Below are 27,242 nucleotides of genomic sequence, written 5' to 3'. Positions count from 1 at the left end.
CAAATTTATATTTAGGGAGTGAAACTAAAAAAAAATAGTAAGTAAACTAAAAAAAATAGAACAAAAAAAAGGATGAAAAATAAAAAAATACATCACCTTAAGAAAACAATTAGACAAACTCAAACGAACCTCTTAAACCTGGTCTAACATCTAAAACTCTCAACCAGTACAATCTTGAAGCCGAATTCAATCAAGAAGCTCAATCATCAACCAAATTTATTTTGAACAATGAAATTGATGAAAAGGTACCAATAAAATAAACTAGCGAAAGAAAAAAAATTAACAACAAAAGAAATGAGAATAAAATTTGATAGAAAAAAATCCAAGGAGAATGAAATTTGAGGAAAAAAAACCAATTTTAAAAATTATGTTAAACAAGATAAGTAGCTATTAAAAGAATAAGGATCAAATTTAAAAGATTAAAAAAAATCATAGGGATGAAATTGAAAAATATTTGTAAATTGATAGACTATTTATATATTAAAAAATAGTAAGGGGTGAAATAAAAAAATATTTGTAATTTGAAAGATTATTTATAGATTAAAAAATAATAGGGGGTGAAATTGAAAGTCATTTATAATTTTATAGCTTATTCTAAAATAAAATAATAACAATCAAAAGCATAGGGACTAAATATGAAGGAAAAAAATTGAAGGGGTTATTCTGAAATTTTTGAGGAGGTGGCACAAAACTCAAGGAGGAGAGAGAGAAGAAGAAGGAAAAAAATAAAGAAATTGTTGTCATTATCAAACCAGCAGTCATTATGATACACGTGTCACGCCACCGTGTTAAGGGCTCCAAGATCTTCCAAACATTGCCCTAAAAGGTGGCGTCTGGATGACCCCATATTGGTGCTTGAATGACACGAGGGGTGTCCACACGTTGGTGTGTAACGCATGTGCCACCATGTTTTTGTTTTAAAGAATAATATCAATATATTATTATTATAGTATTGTACCTAAGAAACCTCTGAATTTACAACAAAACCAATATAAAATGTCAAAAAATCTCTTATGAGAGAATTGCATTATTCTTGTCTCCAAATATACCAAAGTAATTGCTCTATTCTGAAAAAAAAAAATGATAAAAGCACTCTTGAGTTAAGCATTAGTATTATTTATTTCAAGGTTAAAGTTGTAATTTTACTGTATATTAAAAAAATAAAATAACAAATATAACTCATTGCAACATATTGAAGATAGTTGTGTCATGGTGAGAAGACAATCTCACTCCTAAAGCTTAGGTCATGCTTTTTTTTTTCATGGGCAAATTAAGTAAATACACTAGTACAACAAACAGAAGAAGGAGTCTTTACCTGCAATAACTTCTCCTCTGGGTTTATTTTTTTTTCTTTTTAATTTTAAACTAAGTAATTTATTATTCTTTTTTCGTTTTTAATTTGACTTCCCTAATGGATGTGGTAAAACTGCTATATAGAAAGTAGAAACGATTTAGAGTTAATTAAGGGAGAAAAATAAGGGACATGTGAATTTTTTCCTTTGACTACCTTGGAGTACACTTGAGAATGTATTGACCGCTGACTCCGTCCTTCTTAATTCTTATATGTAATGGATAGACACGGAAATCATTAATTAATTCCTTCATATAGTACGTGTCGTTTTAATAAAAATCTTTTTTTTTTCTAAATATTGAAAGGGACAGGTTGATATTTAATTTACGACCGTAAAAGGCTTGAATCTCTTTCAAGAAAACGAGATATCCGTCTACATGGCGTCCTAAAAATTATTTAAATAATATTTCTTCTGTAAAATTTAAGGATGCATGTCTTAAAAGATGGGAAGGAAAGCTGTTATTCTACCTCATTAACCTTCTCAAAATGGCACACCAGCAACACGATCGATGAAGAAGACGAGGGATCAACAAGCTAAGGTGATCTTTATGGTAATACTTATGATCCGTAGTCCATAAAAACAAGATATGGAAATTTAGCCTTGCAGAATAAATATGATACTGAAGAGGCTGGTGCTTAAGAAATATAATGCAAGCTGTGTTTTCGATCGATGAGGGCAAATCCATCACACACCAAGCTCAAGACTCCATAGTGAGAGCATTAAGACAAGCAAAAGGAGATGTCCTTAGAGGCATTCATTTCTTGCATTCTTGGGGAGAAAGAGGCTAGAGGACGAGATGCAGTCATAGGACAAGAGAGCTTTTATCTATGGTAAGAGCGGGCAAATGTAAGAGGAGCCATTTGTGGCAAAGTGTCACAAGGCTGAAATTACAGAAGAAGAGACAAAAAATAAATGAAGAAGAAGACTTCTCACCAACAGCAAAGACCTTACTTTCAAAAATAACGTAGCTGTTATATTTAAATATGTTCAATACGAAAACATTTTATTTAGTGGATTTTCACCACTAATACGATGCGTTTTAGTTAGTGCAGTACTGCAGTTCGTTAAATGTTAAAGCCACGAGTGGCCAGTAAAAGGATGAAGGAAATGCCATTCTTCTTACGAGCAAAAAAAATGATTGAAGAATGAATTTAATGATTTATGTTCTCTCTCTCTCTCTCTCTCTCTAACAAGCTCTCATCTTCTACCTCTGGAGTTGGCTAACATCCTCTCCTTGATCAAGATCACCTGGAGTTGGTTCCATTTATATTCAACTTGCACCAAGTGGTATCGAAGTCCCTAATCTTTGGACACCGGCTACGGCACTGGAAACGAGATTCCAAGATCTCTGAAGATTGGATGCCAACTAATTTTGACAAAAATAAATGAAATTGCTCTTATTTTATCTAAGCTAGAAACAAAATTTTAGATGAAAAAATCATAGAATGAAATTTAAAAAAAAAAATTTAATTTTATAAATTATTTCAAATAAAATAAATATTAATAAACGAAGAGTAATCAAATTCGAGTAAAAAAACTAATTCAAGAGCTGCCTTGAAAATTTAGAGGGCCGGCGTGATTTTTGAAGAGGAAAGATAAAATAAAATAATAAAAAAATGGTTGTTCACGCTAAACCGAAAGTGATTAAACCACACTCACTGTATAGTGATGGAAAAGCTGCCGAGAGGTTTCTATTGCCGCCTTGGTTTGGCCACTCAAAGCCACTGCATGCCATCAGAAGATTGCGAGATCTCTCATGTGCCTTCCTTTTTTTAAAAAATATTTTATATTTATTAAAAGATTTAATTGCCCCTTTTTCAAATCAATTATAAATGAAAACCAGAATGAAAATAAGCATGCCCCTGCACACTAATTTTTCTTCTTTTTTTTAAGGGTAATTTTATCAATTTACTGTTCATAAAAAATTTGAAAAGACAAAAAACCCCTATATAAAAACTATATATCTTTTCGCTTTTAAGGATAAAAAAATCAATTTACTATGCTAAACAAACATGTACAGGCTAATTTGTTCCCAATCAATTTGATAATATCCAATTAATCCCTTGAAAAAGACAAAAATATTCTCCCAAAAGCAAGACTTGTTAGTTTTTTTTAGAAGAGCAAAAATATAATTATATTTATTCAAATCCATGATGTTTTGTGTCTTGTACTACAATTGACCCCCCCCCCCCCACAAGAAGATTGCGGGATCTCTCATGTGCCTAATATTATATATTTATTAGAATAATTAATTGCCCCTTTGTTAAATCAATTATAACCGAATAACCAGAAAATACAAACATGCCCTTGCATGTTGATTTTTTATTTTGTTTTTAAAGGTAATTTTGATTTGTGGTATGAAAGAATATGTAAGTTGGAATTAGTATATTAAGAATGGCTTGAATGAGAACTAAAAGAAAAATGAACATTATGTTATGATGGCGGTAAATAGTATGGTAATATGATAATTAATCTTTCAGAATCATTTAATCATGTTCTGAAATGTGTTCGTGTCATGCATGTTTCGATTCTAGTGTAACTAACATTTTACAATTGTAATAAGTATTAGGTCAAGTGAAGACATGAAGCAAATGATTTTATTCAACGTAAAGTAATTTACCCCCTATTAATTTAGAATGAATTGACAATGAGTATAGATATATCAAGAAATCATAGTGCAATGTTGTTCGACTCTGAACAATAGATGTTCAAGGTCAACATCCTTATTAAACCGGGTGTTGTAAAAAAAATCAGATTGAATGATAGAACATACATTTTTTATGTTTATATATTCTTGTATATTGCGTCGAGAATCACTTAAATATTACACAATTTATTAATTATCATTACATAATTCATTGCTACAGATCAATATATGATATATCATTTTATTCATTGTCTAACCAGTTAGAATAAAATGATTACATTTTACCTCGAGTTAAAGCAAACTCGTATAGATATAAATTTGAGAGTGATTTCATTGTATCTCGAGATAAAGCAACTTTCAATTCCATTATTTTAATTTTTCTTTCTCTAGAAGACGGGATGATTAAACATGTTACGGTTAACATTTTTTTATATGGTTGAATATCGTATAAACAGTATATAACTATCAGGAGTGAAGGATGAAAGATCATATCGGTAAGTAGGAGGCTACCATGACAGTCAGGGTTATATATATAATGTTGTTTATCACTGGCAATCTTCAATTACTTGGAACACCTGTGTTTACCTGAAATCAATTCTCGGTGCCTTTTATTTTATTGCAATCAAAACTTGACTAAGCCTTCACTCAACCCATGGCTGAGAAGTCATGTTCAAGCTTCAAAATTCCTATACAAAGAAACCAGTTTCATGATCCTTTATCGACCACCCATCTTTCAAGCTTGTGCTTTTGAACATAGCTTTGCACCGCATATTCCCTGTCTTCTCCGCAGATTCAAAGTTCGTTGACAAGTATCGGTCAATAGCATGCCTATGGCTCATCATCAACACCAGAAGCAATTGGGCATTTGAGTAGACTGAGCCTCACACGACCAATATTGTTTGACAACAAGAGCATAGTGTGGGGATGCTCAACTAATTCGATGCCCTGTAACTACTGGAGGCCACTACCAGAGCAACTTGAGAAAAACAAACACTGCAAATTGCTTGCTTTGTTACTTGTCAAAGTTTCTAGAATTGTTAGACTAACATGGAAGTGTGTTGCGTAACTGGTTTCTTTGTTGGACCAGCGATGGGATTTGACAAATTTGAAAGCATAGTAATTGATTTGTGGTGCTGACTTGAGATGGAAAGCATTGACTCCAAGAAGGTCAGCAGACAATGTTTTGAGAGGAATTGAGCAAGTTAAGATGGGCCCAATCTTAACTTCAGGCTTAATCCATTTGCAGCCCACCAATTCTTCACAGCCCGGTTGTTTTAGTAACGTGGCTGTGCCTTCGAAAAACTTGATTACTATTTTTTTAATTGGAATCTGGAAATATGGCATTTCCATTAGCGATTGTAATTTGATCAGCCACCGAATCCATGGGTTTAACCAGTTGTAGTAGCAGGATTAACCTATACAGACATTATTGAAAGTAACATGTATATATATACCTATATAATTGTACTGGATTGGATTGGATTTAACCCATAAATAAATAAAAGCCCTCTAAAAGCAACACCTAACTGCGGTTGCCCAGCCACCGTATCAGAGTCCTCCAGCATCAAGAAGAACCTGAACCGAAATCACATCTTTTCTGGCTCCTAAATCAAACCCTCAACTTCCACAGGCCAAGCAGTCATCACGGTTTGCAAGGGAGCAAACCATTTGAGCCATTTTGGTATCATCATCATCAGCACCACCACCACCATCCGCTTTCAGCTTCTTATCCTGAATTGCCCATAAATGAGAATTTCTTTCGGTGAAATACACACAAAAAAAAAAATGGTAGAAAAAGTAGTGATTATCACGGGTCATTACTTGAAGAACAGAAGTATCAACAGTGAACTTGATGGCATCAGCTGCAGCACGTGATCGTAGATAATACATCCCTGTCTTTAGACCCTTTAAACAGGAAAAAGAAACAATTAAGACACTGAAATTATTGCAGCCCATTACCACTATTTGCAAAGAGGGCAGGGTTTCGTCAAAATTGACTGGGCAATGTAAACTTCCGACAATAGCTATAAAATCACTTGTCCATAGCAAACAAATAAAATTGCTCCTGCCAGTGTCAAAATCATTGGACAAACCTGCTGCAAGCAGACTGCATATAATACCGTTGTAGATATAACATGTTATATTTGTCATCATGTATTTTTTTTTTTTGGGTATCGTTTCGATGTGCATACCTTTGACCATGCATAAAAGTGTAGGGAAGTTAGTTTTCCAAAATTGGGTTGGTCCATGTGTATATTAAGACTTTGACTCTGATCTATGTAGCATCCTCGATCAACAGCCATATCAACCAATGTCTTTTGCTTGATCTCCCAAACAGTCCTGTTTGCCAAAATAGTTAAATTATCTCAACGGTTAAAAATACGGAGAGAAGCACTGGCTATGAAGAAATTCACTTATCCATACTTGTATATAAACTTCAGATCATTTGGGATTTCTGGAATGTTCTGGACAGAGCCATCTTCATAAATTATTTTGTTCTTCAGAGCAGGAGACCAGAGGCCCATCTCAGTCAAGTCATGAAGAAGATGCTTGTTGACCACAACAAATTCACCACTGGAGAGAAAGAGGATTAGAGAGCAAGCACAAGGCAATTGATATTAAAATAAACTGAATAGGATAGGTTCGCATAGCAAACCTTAGAACTCTACGGCTATAAATGTTTGAAGTATATGGCTCAAAGCACTCGTTGTTTCCAAGAATCTGGCTGGTTGAAGCTGTTGGCATTGGTGCCAAAAGAAGTGAATTTCTAACCCCATTCTTAGATATCATTTCCCTTAAGGCATCCCAGTCCCACAACAGATTTGAAGGAGTTACACCCCACATGTCCGGCTGCAGAATTCCCTGCACAATTAAATGGATCCTTTACTCAGAAGCTGGTGAAAGTTACATGTTCTGCTAGTTATTGGACCAGAAGGTCTTGGAAATTCTTTCAAATGGAAGCTGAAAGTCTACAGAGTAAACCAACCAATAACTGATGTTCACCAGCAACGAAAATTTTCTCACAGAAGACACAAATGAAACTCAATTCAGGCAAATCAAAGTGGAAATGTTATTAGTCAAAAATGTATGGCTGTGCATAACAAAAGTACCTAGAAGCAATAAAAAGATAACAGCAGCACAATTGTGACTTTTTATAAGTTGAAATGGGAAATAGTGTCCCAGAAAACAACATATTCATGCAACTGCACTTGAGGTGTTCGCATTTGAAGAAACCCAGCATACCTTGCTCACAGGACTTCCTTCATATGTTTCATAGGGACCTTCTCTTGCAGCAATCTCAGAAGATGCTTTCAGGGCATGGTAATAAATGGTTTCAAATATGTCCTTATTCAGCTTTTGAGCCTGAAATTGATGGCCACTAAATAATCAGACCAACCAACTATTGAAAGTTTATGTTAAAAGAGAAAAGCTGTTGGGAGTAAACTTTACCTCTGGTGAGTCAAATGACATTCCGAGCAGGATGAAGGTATCTGCAAGACCTTGAACTCCAATGCCAATGGGTCTATGTCGCAAATTTGACCTCCTAGCAGTTTCAACTGGGTAGTAATTAACATCAATTATTTTGTTAAGATTGGATGTAACCACTCCTGTAACCTGTCCCAAAAGCAGGAGGAAAACAGAAATTACTGGCTGAACTTATGAAACAAAATATGAGGCTTCACAAAGCAGAAGATGCAGGTGAGTGCATATGCTAGGAAATGTCCTGATGCACCAATGTGAAACACAAACCTCAGCTAGTTTCTCAAAGTCAAAATATCTACTCTTGAAACCTCTACTCCCAACAAGTTTAGATGGATGAGACTCCACAGGAACTCCCTGCAACAAAGTGCATGACATTAGGTCACAAAACAAACAACATCCCAAAAAAAAGCAAAATTTTCAAATAAGCTCGTAAGCATTCCCCACCATCTCTCTCACAAATCGTGGTAGAGCAATTGAAGCCAGATTGCAGACAGCAGTTTCCGTTGGGCTTGTGTATTCAATTATCTCAGTGCACAAATTTGAAGATTTTATTGTACCCAGGTTTTGTTGGTTGCTTTTCCTATTGCAAGTATCCTGGAAAAACAGAAGAGAAATAAGAAAACAAAATACTACAAAGCCATGATACAAAAAGATTAAAATCCAACAGATTCACACAAATCACCTTGAAAAGCATATAGGGGGTCCCAGTCTCTATCTGGGATTTCAAGATCTCAAACCAGAGGTTTTGTGCCTGGACAACCTTCTTGGCTTTGCCCTAGATATATGCATGAGAATTAACAACAATCAGAGTCCAGTAAAAATCGACATTCAGAAAATACAAACTTTAGGTGAAACCAAAGGAACTTACATTTCTTTCATATCGGGTGTATAGTTCCTCAAACTCTTTGCCCCAACAATCTGCCAAACCTGGAGCCTCATTAGGGCAAAACAATGACCATAGCCCGTTGCTTTGAACTCTCTCCATAAAGAGATCAGGAACCCACAGAGCATAGAATAAATCTCGAGCACGGTTTTCTTCCTATAAAAATGAAAAAGTTACAGATCGAAGTCAAATAGCAAGTTACGTTGGTGCAGCGAAGAAGTGATGCTATCACATAAACTAGAACAAGACAAAGCGGAAGTGGAGAAGTTTGCTCCTTATGAGTCATACCTTTCCATGGTTTTTCCTAAGATCCAGAAACTCAAATACATCAGCATGCCATGGCTCCAAATACACAGCAAAAGCACCTTTGAACATGATAAGCAACGTTTCAATAGAGAACCATCGGGCATTAAATTTAAAACGACAATACAAGAGCAATAAAATGAGCATACCTTTCCTCTTGCCTCCTCCTTGATCAACATAGCGGGCAGTATCATTGAACACCCTCAACATTGGAACAATGCCATTAGATGTCCCATTTGTCCCACGAATATAACTTCCAGTGGCACGGATGTTGTGGGCAGATACACCGATTCCTCCTGCTGATTTACTGATGACAGCACACTCCTTCAATGTATCATATATTCCTTCAATACTATCATCTTTCATGCACACCAAGAAGCAGCTGCTCAACTGCCAAAAGACATCAAATATCTGGATTAATCTTCTGCAAAAATAAAACCTCTTTCCCAAACACCATATTTGTAAACTAAATTAAAAATTCGCAGAAGACTTCCATGAACAGATATGCACACAACATAATACACACTTGAGGTCTTGGTGTTCCAGCATTGAAAAGGGTGGGAGAAGCATGAGTGAACCATCGCTGAGACATCAAATGGTACGTTTTGATAGCTGAATCAATATCATCTTTGTGAATTCCAACAGCAACCCTCATCAGCATGTGCTGAGGCCTTTCCACAACCTTTCCTTGGACCTTCAGGAGGTAGGATCTTTCAAGGGTCTTGAAGCCAAAGTAATCATAGTCAAAGTCCCGATCATAGATGATTTCAGAGTCCAAGCGAGCAGAATTCTGAAGCAAAAGGAAAATGTTATTGACAATCCATGGCTCATAAAATTAGGTGAAGCGTCAGGTAGTGGATATATCTATCTCTACAACAAATAGAACAACCCATTAAATTTAAAATTTTATTTCAGTCAAGTTGACAGGAACCAGCTAGATGTGTTTAGCCCACATTTTTGGTAACATGACCACTCTACAACAATGTTAAGAAGAACATTTTCCTTTTTTCTCCTTTTAATTTCAATAAAAAGAAACAATTAAATCCAACAAGCCATAGAATAATAGACTGGAGAAAATACCTTCATTATTATTTCATAAATATCATCAGCAATCAAAGCAGCCTTCAGTCCAGATTTATCATTAAAATGGCTGTACATGATTTTGATCCTGCAGCAACCACCAACCCAGATCAAACAACAATTTCCAAACAATGAAGCCTATTGGTTAAATAGAATAGAAGTAGCATAATATAGTATGAAACTTACGTCTCAGAAAATGATTTCTGAGTGTTCTTATGCAGGTTTGAAACAACAATCCTGGCAGCCAACTGCATCAGCAAAATAATATTTAATGGTTAAATCAGGAAACAGGCCATTTACCCTTCAGTCCTCAATTTTGTTAACCTAAGGAACAGACTATAAAGTAATAATGTTTTTGCAACACAAAAATAGTGTCAGGCCCAAGAATTAGTGTGTGTGTGTGTGTGTGTGTTTAAGTCTGGAAGAATATGCTCCAGATCCCCACCGAACAATTAGTAAATCCACATAGATATGCACCAACTGTAAGGCCTAGAGCGTGCCCAGAAATCAAGAGAAAATAAAAGGGACCAATTCATTAAAAGAAAAAACTCACGGAGGCATAATCAGGATGATTGGCAGTCATAGCAGCGGCAGTCTCAGCAGCCAATTCATCAAGTTGGCTAGTGGTGACACCTTTGTAGACACCAGCACAGACCTTCTGAGACACCAAGACTGGGTCACAGTGGTCAATGCTAAGGCCATAGCTAAGCTTCTTCAGTCTAGCAGTGATCTTGTCGAAGTGGACAGTCTCTTGCCTCCCATCTCTCTTCACCACATACATTTTTGCTTCTTTCAAGACTTTAATCAGACAGGTTTTGGGCACAGAAAGAAATAGGAGAATGAACGCCTTCTTATATAGGGAGATGGAGGAGAGACGCGGGGTTTTTTTTTAAATAAAAAATCTTGGGTTTTCTTCCCTCCTCCCCTCTAAGACTATTTAGGTGTTATTTTGGAATTTGAATCTTGGCGCCAAATTGTAGGTTTCCAGATTCAAAGGGATGCTGTGGCGGGTAATACTTTTGGAGCTGGCAAGGTTGGGTGGTGTTGTGGGGCCCGCGCAATTATTTGTCCTTTACCATTCCGATCCTATCTTTGGCTTCGGTAGCCTACAGAATAAAATGTTTTTTCTTCTTTTTTTTTTATTAAGGATATATTTTTTGAGATTGTGAAAAATAAAATATTTGAATCATATGAATATTTTATCTTTGATTAGATAAACTTAATCCAAGAGAAAAAAAATGATTGGAAAATATTAATGTGTTCAGAAAAAAAAAAAAAAAAGAAATCGATGGGAGAAGGGGTGATGAGTTGGACTTGAGAGAGGATGGGAAAGGGAAGGGGGTTGGAGCCTGCTTGTGCGTTGGCGGGGTTTTGGAGGGAGCGCGGGATGCGGTGGAGTTGACAATGACTCGTGTGAATGATTCCTCTTTTTTCTTTCTATTTTAATCTCTTTTTAGCTGGAGACTGCTGTACCATTTTTTTATATTTTAAAAATGTTTTTATAAAAAAATTTAAAATATATATTTTTTATTTATTTCATATTAATATTTTTTATATTTTCATGTCGTTTTAATATGTTAGGGTTAAAGATAAAATTTTAAAAAATATATTATTTTTATATATTTTTAAATAAAAAAATATTTTAAAAAATAACTATCATAACACCAATATCAAACACATATATTTTTTCTGATAACATTTATTGTTACTGGTTTCTAGGATGTTACTCGTAAGAACCCTTTTCTTTAGAACCCTTTTCTTTAGTGTAGCTTTATTGATTGTATGTTATTGCTATAAATACTGGGGTTTTACTAAACACTTAATGTTATGCATGCGTTTATAAATATTGATTTTTTTAATTAATATAGATATTCAGATCAATTTATACGTATCTCGACTAATTACATGAGTCTTAAAGTTAACAATCATGTAAATTTTTAGTGGCTCTAAGATTCGTGGGACTCAAACTGGTGATTTCTATGGAATAAATCTAGAATCTGACCAGTTGAGTTACATCTCTCATGATTATAAGCATTATTCATATTTCATTGCATTGTTATGAGAAATGTATATTTTTATAATATAGTATTTATAAATTTTAAAATTTAAAATTTAATCATGAAATATTATTAATATTATATTTTAGTATATTAGATTCGCTTGAAAAGAAAAAATCAATAAAGATGAGTTGGGTATTAAATCAATAAAGATGAGTTGTGTATCAGCATCATTATATGTTATTTATTAAGAAATTAAAAGATTCTATTAAATTCAATTGATTTTATTAAATTTTATTATACGATAAAAAATATATATATAAAAAAACCAATCTACAATTAATTTTGAATTTTTATCATAATTTCAAGGCTAATTTTTTTTTATTAGGTCAAGATGGATAGATTTTTTTACGACGCGTGGTTCTTGTTGGATTATCTTTTGGGAATATGCATTGTTTATACCCTCTTCATTCTTCAAAAATTCTTATAACCAACAAGCTTTTTTCTCGAGTTCTTCAAATGTTATCGGATTCTCCCTTGCTCTTATAGCGGCTGATCAGATCCTTTGTATTCAAGACCTAGCCCATTCAACGTGTTGATAACAAGATCGACCTTGTCTAAGGGAGAGATAACAACGCAGGTTCATCCACTATCATTTCGACTGGTTGAATAAACTCGGCGATTGATCTAGTTCCCTGAAAGAAATTGGATAAATCATCTCTAAAAGCCATTCACGCTCATGTTAGCGAGATCAATTTTATATATGGAGATGAACAAGTTTGTCTCGAGCATCCCTTGAAGTGGTGGCAGAGGCTATAAAAGACATAACAGTTCCTAATGTTGATGTTACTATAGCATGCAGTAATAATTGACTCTAGTTTGGATCGGAAATAACAGCTCCTCAGTTCCACTGTGGTCTGAGGTGGACAAGGCTTATTGCCATCTACATAACCCATAACGTCGTAACCATGGAGAAGCAGCATCATTAATGGATACAAGATTGCTACTAGAACTTGATTATCGAAGAGTTGGAGCACCATTGATGCTCTGGGATGTTTCTTTAACTAGAATTTTAAGCTTTTTGCAGTTAGGCTAAGAGCTGTGATACTGTGTACACAATAAAGAGATTTGGTACTGGTGGTTATATTTCCGCACATTGCTACGGAGGTTATATATACAGAGGATGATATAGCAAGCTATATACAAAATAAAGATTGTTATCTGCCATTGATTCTATGATCCCTGATCTATAGCATTGAATACTGTAGAATTTCTTTCCTCGATCAATAACTTTGATGGTGATTGTCTTGATTCTGTTACTCCCGTTCTAAAGCCTCGCAAGAATATTGCATATATAGCCGTGACAGTTAGCCAGCTGTCTTTCATCCTTGTTGATTTTGATCTTGTGATTCCATGATAACCTTGTTTGATTTTGTGTTCATTGCAACCTTAAATCCATGAGTTAATTCTAGCCCATCATAATCAATTTGTTATCAATTGATTATCATAAATGATGTCAAAATATATATTCACTTAAAATCTATTTTGATGAGAAAATTGATTCTCTAAAATGGAAGTTCTAATGAGAAATTTAATCTTCATCTCTAATCAATTAATTTAAAAGAGAAATATGAAACTTTTCATGAATGTGAGATTTTCTAAACGAGTTAAAAACGAACAAATCATGAGTTACAACCTCGCACTTAGCTTGATAAAACTGCATGCGTTGAGGATTTGAATCCCCCGTTTGATACAGAAGTGTTGGCAGTCGCAGCCATGGAATCAAAACGGAGTAAATGCATTAAGAAAATCACTTGAGTAAAGGAACCTAGCTAATCAATTCAAGAAATTACTTGATTAAAATAATAATAAAAATATTAACATATAAATAGAAATTTCATGAAATCAAAACGGAGTAAATGCATTAAGAAAATCACCTCGAGTAAAGGAACCTAGCTAATCAATTCAAGAAATTACTTAATTAAAATAAAAATATTAAAATATTAAAATTCATGTACTTGATTGACATAAAATAAAAACTATAATGATTTAGGAAAGAATAACACATTATTAAATAAAAAAAATTAATAGAAGGTGAATGAAAGTGCTTGATTGAAATTTTTGAAAATATCGATGTGCTCAAACAAAAAAAAAAATCGCCATCAATTCCCTTCAATTTTTCTCTTTTTTGCAACTTTCTTGTGTTTTCAAAAAAAAATGGATGCTTGTAAATTTAAGAAGTTACAAGTTTCAAGTATAACATTTATATGTTTTCATGCAAGATTCGACTTCCTGACATATTAGAACTTCTACTTCCATGGGATGTTAAGGATTTGTGTTCATTTTTCTCATACGTTCTATAGTATATTTCATGCATCTTATTGTTGCCGGAATTTACAACCGTAGTATATGAGCTGGGTATATATATGGCTAATTGTGCACCATCCTCTCAACAATATTATCTCATCGGGGACAAGGCTCGCTTAGCAAGCCTGCGCACAACAACTTCAACAGTGAAACCAAGGATCGAGGAAGAAAAGGAGACGAACAAAATTAAAGAAAACATCCCCTTAGGCCCTAGCTAACCAGTGATCCCACTTTAAAAACGCAAAAATGGAAGTTTCATCGCCATCCTGTCCACACCAACGCAACACATGATCATCAAGAAGAAGAATTTAACTTAATTCTTATCCATAGAGTGCAAAATCCTCAGTAATTTAAGTAGAGGGAAGAAAAACATTGCTTAATTGAGGGTGTTTTTCTATATCGATTAGCTTCCACTAACGTTGCTAAAACTCTATTAGGGTTTTCATCCATGCTCACCTTGTTTCCATACCAATTAACACTATTCATGGCGCCTGGTAAACACTCACAAGAGACCTGTATCTTTTCTTTCTAGGTCGAGCAACCTCCTCTTCTTTCCCGAAATTCTCTTCAATTGTCTTTGAAGTGATCTCATTCTGGCTGCTTCGATCGAACTCCTCCTCATCATCTTCAAAATCTCCCTCGTTCTTATTCTTTCTCCTCCTCTTCTTCTGATTGTTATTGTTGTTGCTGTAGTCTTCGCCGCTTAGCCGGACGAGTTGTTGCGCTGCAGCCACGTCCAATTCCGTTAAGTTCATGGGATGGATTCCAAGTAAAGCTTCCAGTTCTGCCATAATTTCCATGGCCATGATCATCAAGATTTAAGAAATCAACACGAGAGAGAGAGAGAGAGAGAGAGAGAGTGGGAGATTAGCTTGCTTTCTCAGTTATCTCTTTCCTCATTATTGATCTTAGACGGTTTTATCTTCGGTTTATAGGATTGACAAAAGTGGCAGCAGAGAGCGCGTTGGAGGGCACGTTCGTGTGTAGTCTGAAAGAAACTGTAAGGTAGGTTCCATGAAGATGGCAGGAAGATGGGTAGCTTGTGAGGGTCACGCAAATAAAGGATTATTTTAAGAAAACCCACGCCATGACTTCCTTTAACTTCTTGTCTGGGGTCCACGAGATTGACCACGTCATCAATTCCAAATTAGTACTTCGAATCAAGTCCCCGGGGATTATAATTTATATGCCCTTTCGGGAGTCACTTTCTTGTCGTTATTGAATGATTTGAACATTATTTTATGGTGCTTTCTTCTTTTTCTACTTCGCGCATCCATTGCTTTTGTTTGGATTTTATGATAAAACAAAGTAAGATACCTGGAATTTATTTTCTCAGGAGCTTCACTATTTTCTTCTTTTTTTTTCCTTGTAGGCTAATGAGTGGAAATCAAATTTGAAATTATGGTTAACATACCAAAATAAAAGACAAAGAGCTGAAATATATATATATATATATATATATATATATATATATAACATGATCAATTCTAAATTCACGATAATTTTTATTTTTATTTTGTTTATTTTTTAATTTTTAAATTTAAAAAATTAAAGAGAAACTTGTTGAAAAACAATAGAAAAGATAAAGTTGAGGATTGTCATGATTCTGATAACCAAAATTGCAAAACTCAACGTAAAAAAACACATAAATTCAAAAGAAAAGTAGGTGTTAAATATTTTTATACTCATCTAAATAGCGTTATCAACTTTTTCATTGTTGATCGATTCAATAATTTTTAAATTTATTTTACTAAACATATATAAATATCATCTTTGAATTTCTCAATTAAAAAAAATTGATACAATAAAATGCATCCATAACATTGGTACATTTTTCTATCATGTTAAAAATTAACTTGGAATCCTACCCGTGACATAGCACGGGTTTTAAAACTAATAACCAAACTATATCTTAGATCATTTTCCTTCTATGCAAATTATAAATTGAAGTAAAAGTAAAAAAGAAATTTATTTTTTATTCTTATTTTAAGGTATTTTAATTTATAATACTTGTAAAATAAAAAAACGATAAGAAAGAAGTTATCATGTTTAAATGTTTGTTTAGTATTGTAGTGCATAATGATTTTCAAAAGTATTTTTCAATTAAAAAAGAGAGAAACAAGTGTCTAGAGAAAGGAGAAATTATGGACCGGAGAAGAGAAAACTGATGACTATTATTGTTTAAGTGAGAGAGAGAGAGAGAGAGGAGAAATGGGAAAAAGTTAGGGATTGCCTCGATATATTTGGGTTTAACATCACTGAAGAAAACTTTGATTGGTTCATCTATTAGTAATAAACCACGTCAGCACATCACCAAAAACTTTGTTAGGATTTTTTTATACCATCAGTGACTCCTTCGGTAAATTCATCATTCATTTAAAAATTTTAAAACTCTTTAAAAAATCCTTAAATTCACCAATGACTTTTCATCTGTCGATATATCTGCAGGTGAATCCAATCCCTTGAATTATTCTTCAAACTCTTTGTAATTATTTGATGATTTTATATTTTGTCAGTAAAACCATCAAAGAATGAAAATTCCTTAATTCTTTTTTGTAATTCCCCAATGATATTATTTTATGTTGATGATTTTATCAGAATTTAATACCATTGATGGAAAATAGTCCATCAAAAAATCTATATGTTGGTTTACATTCTTGAATCCTTCCTCAAATTCTTTGTAATTCTTTGATGATTTCATGTTCCATCAGTAAAACCGTTAAAGAATAAAAATTCCTTAGTTCTTCTCTATAATTCTTATATGATATTTTTGTTCGTTGGTGATTATATTGGTATTTAATATCATTGATAGAAAATAGATTGTCGAAGAATTCATTTGTCAATTTAGATTCCTAAATGGTTCCCTGAACTCTTTGTAATCCTCCGATGATTTTATATTATGTTGGGGATTTTGTCGGTAAATTTATAATGATTTATTTTTTTATCAGATATAATTCCTATTGAACCTAATTACGCAATAGCAACAAGTGCATTCATAACATATTAAAACCGCAATCACAATAATAAACACTTGATAAATGTATAAAGTTGAAATATAATATACAATGATAGTAAATATGTTAAACATTGCATAATAATGTTTTACATCTAAAATCATTTTAGATCCACTATTTAATCTGAATTCTCATCATTTTCATTTTTATTTTCATCATCTTCTTCGTTGAATTGAAGTTGGTTGGTCCCTTCATCTTCATCATATTCTATATTTCTATTGGTACTCAATATATCATTTAACTTGTTAAAATCAACATGAATATAAATATTCTCCGTGACATAAAAATTTGAATCTACTTCTAACTCGGTAGATAGAGTAAGTTGATATGTATCAATTAACTCATTTAGTTGAAACATATCCCCCCTCTAATTACTTCATCATTATTATCATGAACAACTTGGAAACAACTCATGGGTTCTTTATGTGCAAACCAACTTAAGTATTTCTCAACAAACTCTTTTTTAGAAGATGCATCATCACAACATCTAATTGGTGAAACTTTCTATTTTTACACTTTACACATGGACATCTAATTCCGCCTCCATTAATATTCTTTGAATTTAAAAGTGCAAGATTAATAAAACCCTCAAGCCATTTACAATAATCTTCCATGTACAATTTTTAGAGTAAATCTCGATACATTCAAGAACGATTATTTATTACTTAGAAAACCTATATAGAATAATGATAACAACATTTCGTAATAATATAACAATCCATTCAAAATTGAACTTTGATAATTCAAAATAAATTCACAATCTAATAACAAATAAAAAAATTCTGCAAAAAAGTAATGATAAATGCGTCAAAATATTAGCTAAATAAGTCCAATTAACAACATTTAATGGGTACATAACTAATTATCTATCATTTATTCAATTCAAACTTATTTAATCTAAATTAATACCATTTAATCGATATCAATTCCACAAAAAAAATCAATTTCCCTGAAATTTCCAACATAATAATAAAATTGATAAAATATGATTATTGCTCATTAAATAACTCATCATTTCTTTCATTATAACACAGATAAATTACAAAGTCAAATCAAAATCAAAATCAAAATCAAAATCAAAATCAATTTCTTCAAATTAAAAACAAATTCATTTTATTTTAAATTACAAACAACATTGTTGTTGATGGAATTTTTAATGAGTTATTATAACAAAAGATACCATCATAAATCCATTAAAAAATAATTTTTAATGAGTTATTATAACAAAAGATATCATCATGAATCCATTAAAAAATAATAATATATCGTATTAACAACAAAATCACTAAATAAATATTTTTTTATTTTTTAATTATTTTATTATATTGGTGATATTGTAAATAATTACGAATGGGATTGATTTTTTCTATCAGTAATTATGTTGAAAATAACCAACAAAAATATCTGATCGCTATTGTATATAACTGGTAAAAAATATTTCGTAAGTAACTCTGTCGCTATTTTATAATTTGATGACAGTGTGATAAGACTAGCAATAATTACTATTTTATTTTATTTGACAACGACCATGCAAGTAAATGCATGTCAGATTATTTATTATACTAGAAAACATGATTAATTGCACAGTATCATGCACTCCATAATATTTTGAAGTGTTCTGTGCAGTGTGATACTTCAGTACTAATCAACTCATCCTTATTTTCATCATACTCTCAATCTTGGTAATTTCCTTGTTAATACCTCATGAGTTCTTTCGAAATATATATTCAGAGAAGCTCATTTGAGGTCTTGAAGAACGTACGAGCTAGACATTTGTGAGCTGATCTGCCATGAAACTTACAAAAAGCGGCCACTCTTCGCGCTTCTTAGTGGTGGAGTCATTGCGACGACGATCCGAACCTTCAACGAATTTCCTCTCAGTGGTCAACACACCACCAATCAACTTTTTGGCTATGGTGTCTGCCAACAACCCTCAAACAATTTGCAAGGAGCAAAGTGGGTATTTGCAAGTTAGCCAAGAGTTTTCTTCAGAGTCTAGCTGAAACCGATGCAGGGATTATGCAACATAGTATTTTACATTATTTTCTGCCTTTTGTAATATAAAATCTGTAAAAAGAAATTGATACTGCTATATATAAAATAGAATTTTAGTGAAAATTGTTCTATAATTATTGTATGGATTAATTACACCATGATCACAACAAGTCTTTGTCCGACAGACAATTTCTTTCTTCCTCGTGTAGACGTGTTGGTTGTCAGCACCCAAATAACTTTCTTTTTCTTTCTTTTTGGTCCAACACGCCCCAGTTTAGACAACCTTTCGATCAATCTTGCGACTTAAATATTCAAGGAGAGAGAGCTTTAATTCCATATTTTAATATATTATTTATGATTTCTTATCAAATGACGAGATGCTATTTAATTAAATGGGCGTACTTTTTATATGGCAGTTATTTTGATCGATAGAGCTCTATGAGAAATTTTATGTTATATGATTTGCTGTAGATTTAAAATTTACTTGTCTTGTAACGAAATACCGAGTTAAAATGGAGGGAGTAGAAATAATTAAATTTGCAAGGAAAAAAAAAAAGGATCCTCTTACAATCATAATAATAACCGGCTTCACTAATTAAATTTAGTTGATGGATCTCCTGAAAGGATCTCTCATCCCTTCAGGAGATCCATGGACATACATTCCTAGCTTGACAACAAAGCTGTTGAAGACGGATAATTAATGACAGGAGCAGAAATGATGAAAGGATCTTCAATGTTTTCCAGGAAAGGGTAGAAGTGAGACCACATAATGCCATAATATTTGCACTCTCAGCACACGGCGAGACAAGAAAACAATTATATAGTCGAGTGGTTTAACACACTCGTATGGATCCCCACATTCATGGGGATAATTTATGATTCAATGCCCTTGAGATACAGAAACCCGTGTGAAGAACACAACCCTCTAGAACCCACAAGAATTTAATAAAAGAATTAATGAAAACCCTGTAAAGAAAAAAAAGTGTCATCCCCAAAACCCAAAAGTATCTACACCCCCAAATTACAGCTTTCTTCTCAAAAAAATTTCCTTTTCGGCCATTGACAAGGCATGTCGCGTCCAGTCTGGGGACTGCCTCCAGGCCCCTTGAATCCATAATTATCTTGATGTGGCCTAATCACAGTTCAATCCACACAGTTCCAAGACAGGACCATCTCTTGACACAAATGGGTTTACACGAACCCACAAGAGAGTTAGGATTGAAGCCAGTAGAATTGACCATACCAAAATGATGGTGGGCATGCGATCTTGTTTCCCAAGAAGCCCTTTGAGGAAGGGGTAGAGGTGGAGGATGACCCATAAGGCAAAAAATAGCCTCCCAAACAATGGACCCCATGAATCATACCCATTGTTGATGGCGTCCGAGACCCCAACCACAACGCCAACTATGTTCATGATCAACAACGTTGTAGGAGGGATCAACAGTGATGTCCACTTGAATATGTATAGCTCTGAGAATTCTCCATCGTCTGCTCCTTTTGATGTAACAGTGAAGTTTGTACTAACACCAGCCAAAACCTTGAGCAAACCCTGGAAGAGAGCAAACAGGTGTGATGAAACACCTCCTATCACCCAAAATTGTTCATTTCTCCACCAGTCATCTATCCCGACACCACCCCACTGCATCTCGAGGATACCAGTTGCAGCTATAGATATGAAGAGGGCTATGAACACGATACTGGCATAATTACTAATCTGTACAACATAAAAGACCCGATTTAGATTGAAGAGTAGATGATTAGTAGCGGCTAGAACCACATAAAAAAGCATCATTTCCATGCTATACAACAACTACATGAAAAACAAGCTCTTCAAAGAACAATAATTCTTTCAAATCCCATGCAACCATGAGCTGATTAACAATAAGCGATCAAGCTACTTAACAGAACAGGTCTTGTAGAAAGAAGGGATGACTGATAAAGATAATAGAGCCACAACAGATCATAACAGACACGTTTTCAGTTTTGTTAATTGAAAACACGTCTTAGGTTGGAAAAAAAAATTTCTCGCATCACTTGCACATCCAATGACCAATAAACAATGAGATACGAAGATTTTAGGAAGAATAACTAACTTTTATCAAGAATAACTATGTTTCAATTTTCCAACTGGATGTAATAACACAAAGCGGGGTGTTACCTCAGGAACAATGAATTTCCCAGTGAGAAGGCATATAGCTGGTAGTGTACAGTAGATAAGCAAGGGAATGGATGTCCAAGGATACACAACTGAGTTTATGTAGGAAAATCGTTCCAACCACTTCAATCCACCCCCATAACCATACCAAATTGGACAGTGTCTACTGAAGAAAATCTCAACAGAACCGAGGGCCCACCGAAGAACCTGGTGTAGACGATCTGACAGGTTAATTGGAGCTGATCCCTTGAATGCAGGCCGCTTAGGTATGCAGTAGACAGACCGCCATCCATGGCAGTGCATCTTGAATCCTGTCAAGATATCTTCTGTAACAGAGCCATATATCCAGCCAACCTGGTTCAGTACAAAAATTTTAGATGATATGTGGGAGATAAAAGCACAACTTTCTTATGGTGGGTTTGAACAGTTCAGGTCTCTTTGTTTTCACTTACTTCCTTTCCCCATTCTGTTTTATCTTCATAACCACAGCTGATAACTTGGATGGCTTCTCTCAACAGTGATGCAGGAGATGCATCCCGAGGAACTCCACCATTCTCCAGAAGAGTGGAAACTACAAACACTGGAGATTGCCCAAACTTCTTTTCCAGCTTCATTTGGGATGTTTCAGAAGATTTTTCAGAAGTTGATTCTGCAATATCAGCCAACTCTAAGAGATCTAAAATTTAAACACAAATGAATAAAACACAATGGGTGCAGTAGCAGTAGCTTAGTAAAACCTTCGATTCCTTCAATATTTTCAAGGGCATGTATCTGCTTTGATGCTTCCCTGTTCTTTGACTTCTTCTTCTCCTTTTTTGGCTTCGATTTCTTGTTTTTTCTAGACCCACACCATAGACAGCACCATTTTGGCAAACAGTTGCAAGTCTTGCCAGGGGGCTTCTTCTTGACAGGTGCATCATAACCATAAAGTGCTTGCCTCCGAAAAACACACCCAGTTCCAACATATATTGGTCCTTGTAAACCATCTAATCCTTTCATATTTATCTGTTTTCAATTAGGAGATTAGCTTTTCCATCATAGTCAATAACATCATAAGAGAAAAGGAGATGCAGGAATGCGAAATACACATACATCAAAGAATACAACGTTTCGATTCGAGTATCTATCATGACGATCAATGCCATCAAATCGTTGAGGAAACTGCACATAACAAACTTTTTTCCCTGATGTTGGATCCATCATGAAACACATGGCTTCTCTAAGTGCTCTGCTATTGTTAATATAATGGTCACAATCAACATTCAGAAGATAAGGGGCATTTGACAGAACTGCAGAGACCCGCACCTATTACAATCATAAAAGAATAGACAAAGCTTATTAGTTCTTGGCCGCATGTTAAATGTTAGATAAAAATGTAACAGAACAAAAAAAGGCCATCCATAGATGTTAAGAATATACAAGTCATCCAACATCCATCGCTTACCAGTGAATTCATGGCCCCAGCCTTCTTATGGTGTTCAAACCCTGGTCTCTTCTCACGAGAAACATAAACCAGACGAGGTAACTCGCATCCTTCCACGTCACGAACTCCACTTTGACCAAGGAAAACCTGCAAAGAAAAGAGCATTTTCTTTACATGGCGCATGAGTGAATCCCTACAATTTACAGTACCTCATCCTCTACTTGAGTGGCGTAAACCCCATAATTAGTGAGGGAATCTAGTAACTTTTAGACTGACTAGTCACTTGACAACAGTATGTGGAGCAAGAACTGTAGAATTGGTACAATCAGCATGTCAAAAGCAATTTGGATGACAGAATTTCAGGAAACATGACAGGTAGCTGGTAAGAGCAGCACCTCAATAAATTACAAATTCTGCTTTGACAAGTAACAAACCCAGCAAACAGCAAAATAGTAAAGACAAAAGTAACATCATGCTTACCAAAAACATACAAAAGGAACAACAAAGCATAAGCATCAATGTCAGGATAAAAAAACATGGTGCGTTTATCAAGGAAAAATGACTAATTTTTACCTAAACATACATTATTTTGCAATCGACAAATCAAGAACTAGAAAGAATCGTAATCTTACCTGAATCATGCCAGGATGGTCTCGTACATTGTTTCCAGGCCATGGAGTTCCATCTTGCATTGTCCAACCATCTTCCGGAACCTTTTGTGCTGTGGAAACCAACCCATTTATCCTCACTTTGAATTCTTCATATTCTCTCTGAACCAAAAATAGAACCAAATATCATCATGAGCTAATATTGAGAAATAATCATCATGTCACTGAACTAAATTTTATGTAAGTTTTGAGAATGTACATCAATTTGGAATTCTAATCCAGTAAAGATTAGATCAACATGGATCTGAATGAAGAGAAATCGCTAACCTTCATGGCACGCCTTTCCCTGACAAATGCTGGATGAACTTTATTTTTCAAATAGTCAATCTTCTGAGAAAAATACCACTCAGGGGCACGGGGCTCGATGTTAAATTTCTTGCAAAATGGAACCCACTTCCTAGCAAATTCAGACGTCTCGGAGAGAGCTTCAAATGTAAGCATGGCGGCACCATCGTCTGACACATAGCATGCAACTTTATCCACAGGATAATCAACCGCGAGAATAGAGAGAACAGTGTTCGCAGTGATCAGCGGAGGTTCTTTCATAGGATCAACTGTACTTACAAAAATGTCTACACTTGCTAACTCAGATGGTTTCCCTTCTTTTTCATACCTGATAATTGAGCACAGCAATAAGCTATTGTAATTCATGCACACAACAAAAAAGAAGTAAATGAAGAGGAGGAAGAATGAAATGAAGCCTGATAATTTCAGGTAGCAAAGAACATATTACACAAGGAACTAAATGGATCGGCTCCACATACCTCAGTGATAGCCTATCAAGGTATGTTTCCCGTTCTATAGGGTACCATTTTGGAAACTGGTCTAGAATCCATGATACCCCGAACCATATTTCACATATTACTGATGTCAGCCACAAACCATATGCGTCATTGACTGGGTGGAGAATTCTATAGTGAAAAAAGATGCCAAGAATCACAAGACGTAGGATGATTATCATTCTGTATGGGTTTATCTTGCTTGAGGGAATTGGTAACTTCCTTGAAAGTGGCTGCCTGCCCTCATCCATCCTGACAAAGTACATCAAGAAAGCTTGTAAGCAACCCAAGTAAATGAATGGATAAACCAACAAAAATAAACAGAGAAAAAACCAATACACTAAACAATTTTGAATAAAATTCTAATAATTTTGTCTAAGATTTTAAAACCTTATTGATCAACAGATTACTGATTCCAACAAGAGTATTACATAGGAAAATGTAACATTCAAAAGATAAATCCATCTCTGAAAGGTTAGGTTCACAAAAAAAAATATAAGGTTGTTTAAGTAGTACATGTCAGCATTCAAGAGTGTAGATTAAAGTTGACCCTAACATGAAACCAAACTGTTTTCTTTCTTGCCTCAGTGTCACCCCAAACCCCAAGGGGATAGACGATCACAAACAATTATGTGATCCACCATTGTCTCAAGGCTTATGCAAAGCAGTGGTTATTGTGAGTTTTCCAAAAGGCAACAATGTCCAACAAGGCATTTCAGATATTAAGTGATTTCTTTCCAGAAACCCTTACAAATATTTAAGATTTCTAAAACTTTGTCTTTGCATGTTGTCACACCAAACATCTGCCATTACAGATTCAAGTATATGTAATGCAAGAATGGTATAAAGAAAAGTTTGCAGGAGAACTTCTCCTTTGCATGTTTTCACACCAAACACCTGCCACCACAGATTCAAGTATATGTAATGCAAGAATGGTATAAAGAAAAGTTTGCAGGAGTCACTCACATGGGCAAATCAGGATCATCCAGTTCATCCCCTTCAAAGTTTCCACCATCATATCCTCCTTCATGCTTAACAACCTGAAGTTTGTCATTCTGTCTTTTCTTCCAATCCTCCATTCTGTCCTTCCATGCCACACTCCCATACCCGTACACTGCAATGTCTTTCTTTGGAACCATTGGTCTTGGTTGAGCTACAACATTGGAAGCATTCAGTTAGCTGATAACAGGATCAACTGAACAATCAACAGAAGGATATGCAAGTAGAGGCCCAGACTTACAAGGTATAGATGGATCAGAAAATGAAGTTGGATGAACTCTATTTCCATGACTCGTGTGTGGTGGTACAATAAGTGCATGTCGGTCAGAAGAAATCTCGGCATCCTAAAACAAAGGAAGAGGAAAACAAATAAAAAGCATTGCTTAACCCACTTTTGCTGGTTTTCATTTAATGTTCACATATCAATGACATACTGAATTACCTCCTCGCCATAAGTTAAAAGAGGAATTTTAGAGCTGAGGGGAGATGAATCAAGTTCCCCTTGTGTGGGAATTCCATATGTATTAGAGTGAGAAGCACGGCCAGTGTTTATGCGTGAAGAGAGCATTGCCTCTGCAACTTGTTCTGGGCTTAAACCATCAAGGTTTCCATAATCAAACTCATGTTCCAAATCATCTATATCATCTTCTTCCTCGTCACCCTCAACCCTTGGACTACCTGCAACATGGTTGATCGTTATTGATACTCCAAATGATGAATGGAATCTCAATAAACACACAAACACACACAAAAATAGTTCAGGAAACCCTAACCTTTGAGGCGCTTGTATCTGGTCTTGCATTGAGGGCAAGCTTGATTTCCCTCTCTTCTCTCATATTCATAGCAGGGGCGACACACAGGGAAAGCACATTCATTGCACGCAACAAATGGCTCTCCATCCACTGTGATTTCAATCTCGTCCCCACATATCTGACACACTTGCCCACTCAATTCTTTCACTGACTTAATCTGTACATACCCAGTTACCGCAAAATGAGTTATCTCAACACTTGATCATGAATGACACCTTCAACAAAAATACATAAATAAATGCATGGAAAATTATGATTTAAGTTATCTCAAATCCAATAACTCCTCTTGATATATCATCTCAATCCATTCATAAGCTAATGTACCATCTCCTTTCTTGCTTGCCCGAGTTTCATCAGTTTTGACCAAGCAAAACACCAAGAATTAGAAATTTAACTCTCTTCTGCGGGATTTAAAGTGTAAGGTTGAACAATATGGTGTTCACGTAAACTCCAAGAAACCTAGTAATGATCTAAACTACATAGGATATAAAAATCCTAATAAAACATTAACTTTCAATAAGAAGAAGAAGAAGAAGAAAATCCTAGAAAGCTTTCCAAATAATAAAGTACAAACAAAAAAGTAAACGTTATTGCTACTACACTGCATCAACCAAGTAGTGCTTGTTTTTTCCTCGTGTCATGAACCTCAGATCAACATAATGTACATGGATCTGGAAGACCTAAAGACTGGACATAAGTTAATCCTCTGCAAAACTGCACTGCAACTTTCATTTCCTTACCAATTGGAGATTGACTCCAACATTTACATAAAGAAATCATAATCTAAATCTCCATTTACCAAATTAGCGTCCTTTTGTAAGAAATGAAACTAAAAAATGAAATGCATCGACTTGTTCAAGCTTTTAAAAAAAAAAGAAAAAAAAACCACAACCCAGAAAGTGAAATCAGTGAACATGAGTACGGAAAAAAAGGAGGCAGCACAGATCAGGAATCGGGAAAATGAGAAAATGGGTTCTCTTACTCTTGCATTCTCATCCGCATTTATGAGGACAAACTCGTTCCTGTTGTGAGAACCGGCAATGAGTCGGCCCCCGGTATTCATCTTGTTGTGTAAATAAGATCAAAACCCAAACTCAAAACTGAGTCAACTCGTGCATCCCACGCAACTTTACCCACACAGTGTAGTTTTTGTTCCTTTTTCCCTCTCCTAAGAGATATAAAAGAAAAGGGTGGAGGAGGAGGGGTACAAGAAAGAAGAGGAAGGGCTGGCTGTTTGTTTTTTTAGGGTTTTGTTATAATTTATATATATATATATATATATATA

General features: G+C 34.6%; 2 protein-coding genes and 1 pseudogene across 2 annotated transcripts; all 3 read right to left on the bottom strand.

The window, feature by feature from the left end:
• Positions 1-4,579: 4,579 nt before the first annotated feature.
• On the bottom strand, positions 4,580-10,717 carry LOC133695389 (ribonucleoside-diphosphate reductase large subunit-like). The gene is made up of 17 exons (XM_062117366.1): positions 10,302-10,717; positions 9,935-9,996; positions 9,749-9,836; positions 9,195-9,458; positions 8,818-9,058; positions 8,654-8,730; positions 8,351-8,521; positions 8,165-8,257; positions 7,927-8,076; positions 7,750-7,836; positions 7,450-7,614; positions 7,243-7,362; positions 6,656-6,861; positions 6,424-6,573; positions 6,192-6,339; positions 5,821-5,904; positions 4,580-5,730 (listed from the first exon to the last, which is right to left on the bottom strand). Exons 1-17 carry the CDS (start codon positions 10,527-10,529, stop codon positions 5,617-5,619), a joined length of 2,448 nt encoding a protein of 815 aa, XP_061973350.1. The 5' UTR covers positions 10,530-10,717; the 3' UTR covers positions 4,580-5,616.
• Positions 10,718-14,406: 3,689 nt separating this feature from the next.
• LOC133693117 (uncharacterized) lies at positions 14,407-15,081 on the bottom strand (annotated as a pseudogene).
• A 4,756-nt stretch (positions 15,082-19,837) lies between these two features.
• On the bottom strand, positions 19,838-27,213 carry LOC133695138 (cellulose synthase A catalytic subunit 2 [UDP-forming]-like). The gene is made up of 14 exons (XM_062116978.1): positions 26,940-27,213; positions 25,919-26,114; positions 25,588-25,823; positions 25,387-25,489; positions 25,113-25,299; positions 24,132-24,398; positions 23,635-23,980; positions 23,332-23,469; positions 22,721-22,846; positions 22,369-22,581; positions 22,014-22,281; positions 21,729-21,925; positions 21,280-21,630; positions 19,838-20,835 (listed from the first exon to the last, which is right to left on the bottom strand). The coding sequence occupies exons 1-14, from the start codon at positions 27,018-27,020 to the stop codon at positions 20,254-20,256; spliced, it is 3,291 nt and encodes a 1,096-aa protein (XP_061972962.1). The 5' UTR covers positions 27,021-27,213; the 3' UTR covers positions 19,838-20,253.
• Between the last annotated feature and the right edge of the window lie 29 nt (positions 27,214-27,242).

The sequence above is a fragment of the Populus nigra genome, chromosome 5 (assembly GCF_951802175.1).
Source record: "Populus nigra chromosome 5, ddPopNigr1.1, whole genome shotgun sequence".
NCBI classification, from domain to species: Eukaryota; Viridiplantae; Streptophyta; class Magnoliopsida; order Malpighiales; family Salicaceae; genus Populus; species Populus nigra.
Note: the sequence above shows the minus strand (reverse complement) of the source record. Positions and strands in the feature narration are given on the sequence as shown.

Excerpts from the sequence above, each read along its gene's own strand:
- LOC133695389 (XM_062117366.1), bottom strand. The coding sequence starts at position 10,529 with ATGTATGTGGTGAAGAGAGATGGGAGGCAAGAGACTGTCCACTTCGAC. Across the intron at positions 6,862-7,242 it reads AAGGAAGTCCTGTGAGCAAG|GGAATTCTGCAGCCGGACAT; the intron begins GTATGCTGGGTT and ends TTAATTGTGCAG. Across the intron at positions 5,731-5,820 it reads TTGATACTTCTGTTCTTCAA|GATAAGAAGCTGAAAGCGGA; the intron begins GTAATGACCCGT and ends TGGGCAATTCAG.
- LOC133695138 (XM_062116978.1), bottom strand. The coding sequence starts at position 27,020 with ATGAATACCGGGGGCCGACTCATTGCCGGTTCTCACAACAGGAACGAG. Across the intron at positions 25,824-25,918 it reads CAGATACAAGCGCCTCAAAG|GTAGTCCAAGGGTTGAGGGT; the intron begins GTTAGGGTTTCC and ends ACCATGTTGCAG. Across the intron at positions 24,399-25,112 it reads GATGATCCTGATTTGCCCAT|GATGGATGAGGGCAGGCAGC; the intron begins GTGAGTGACTCC and ends GTACTTTGTCAG.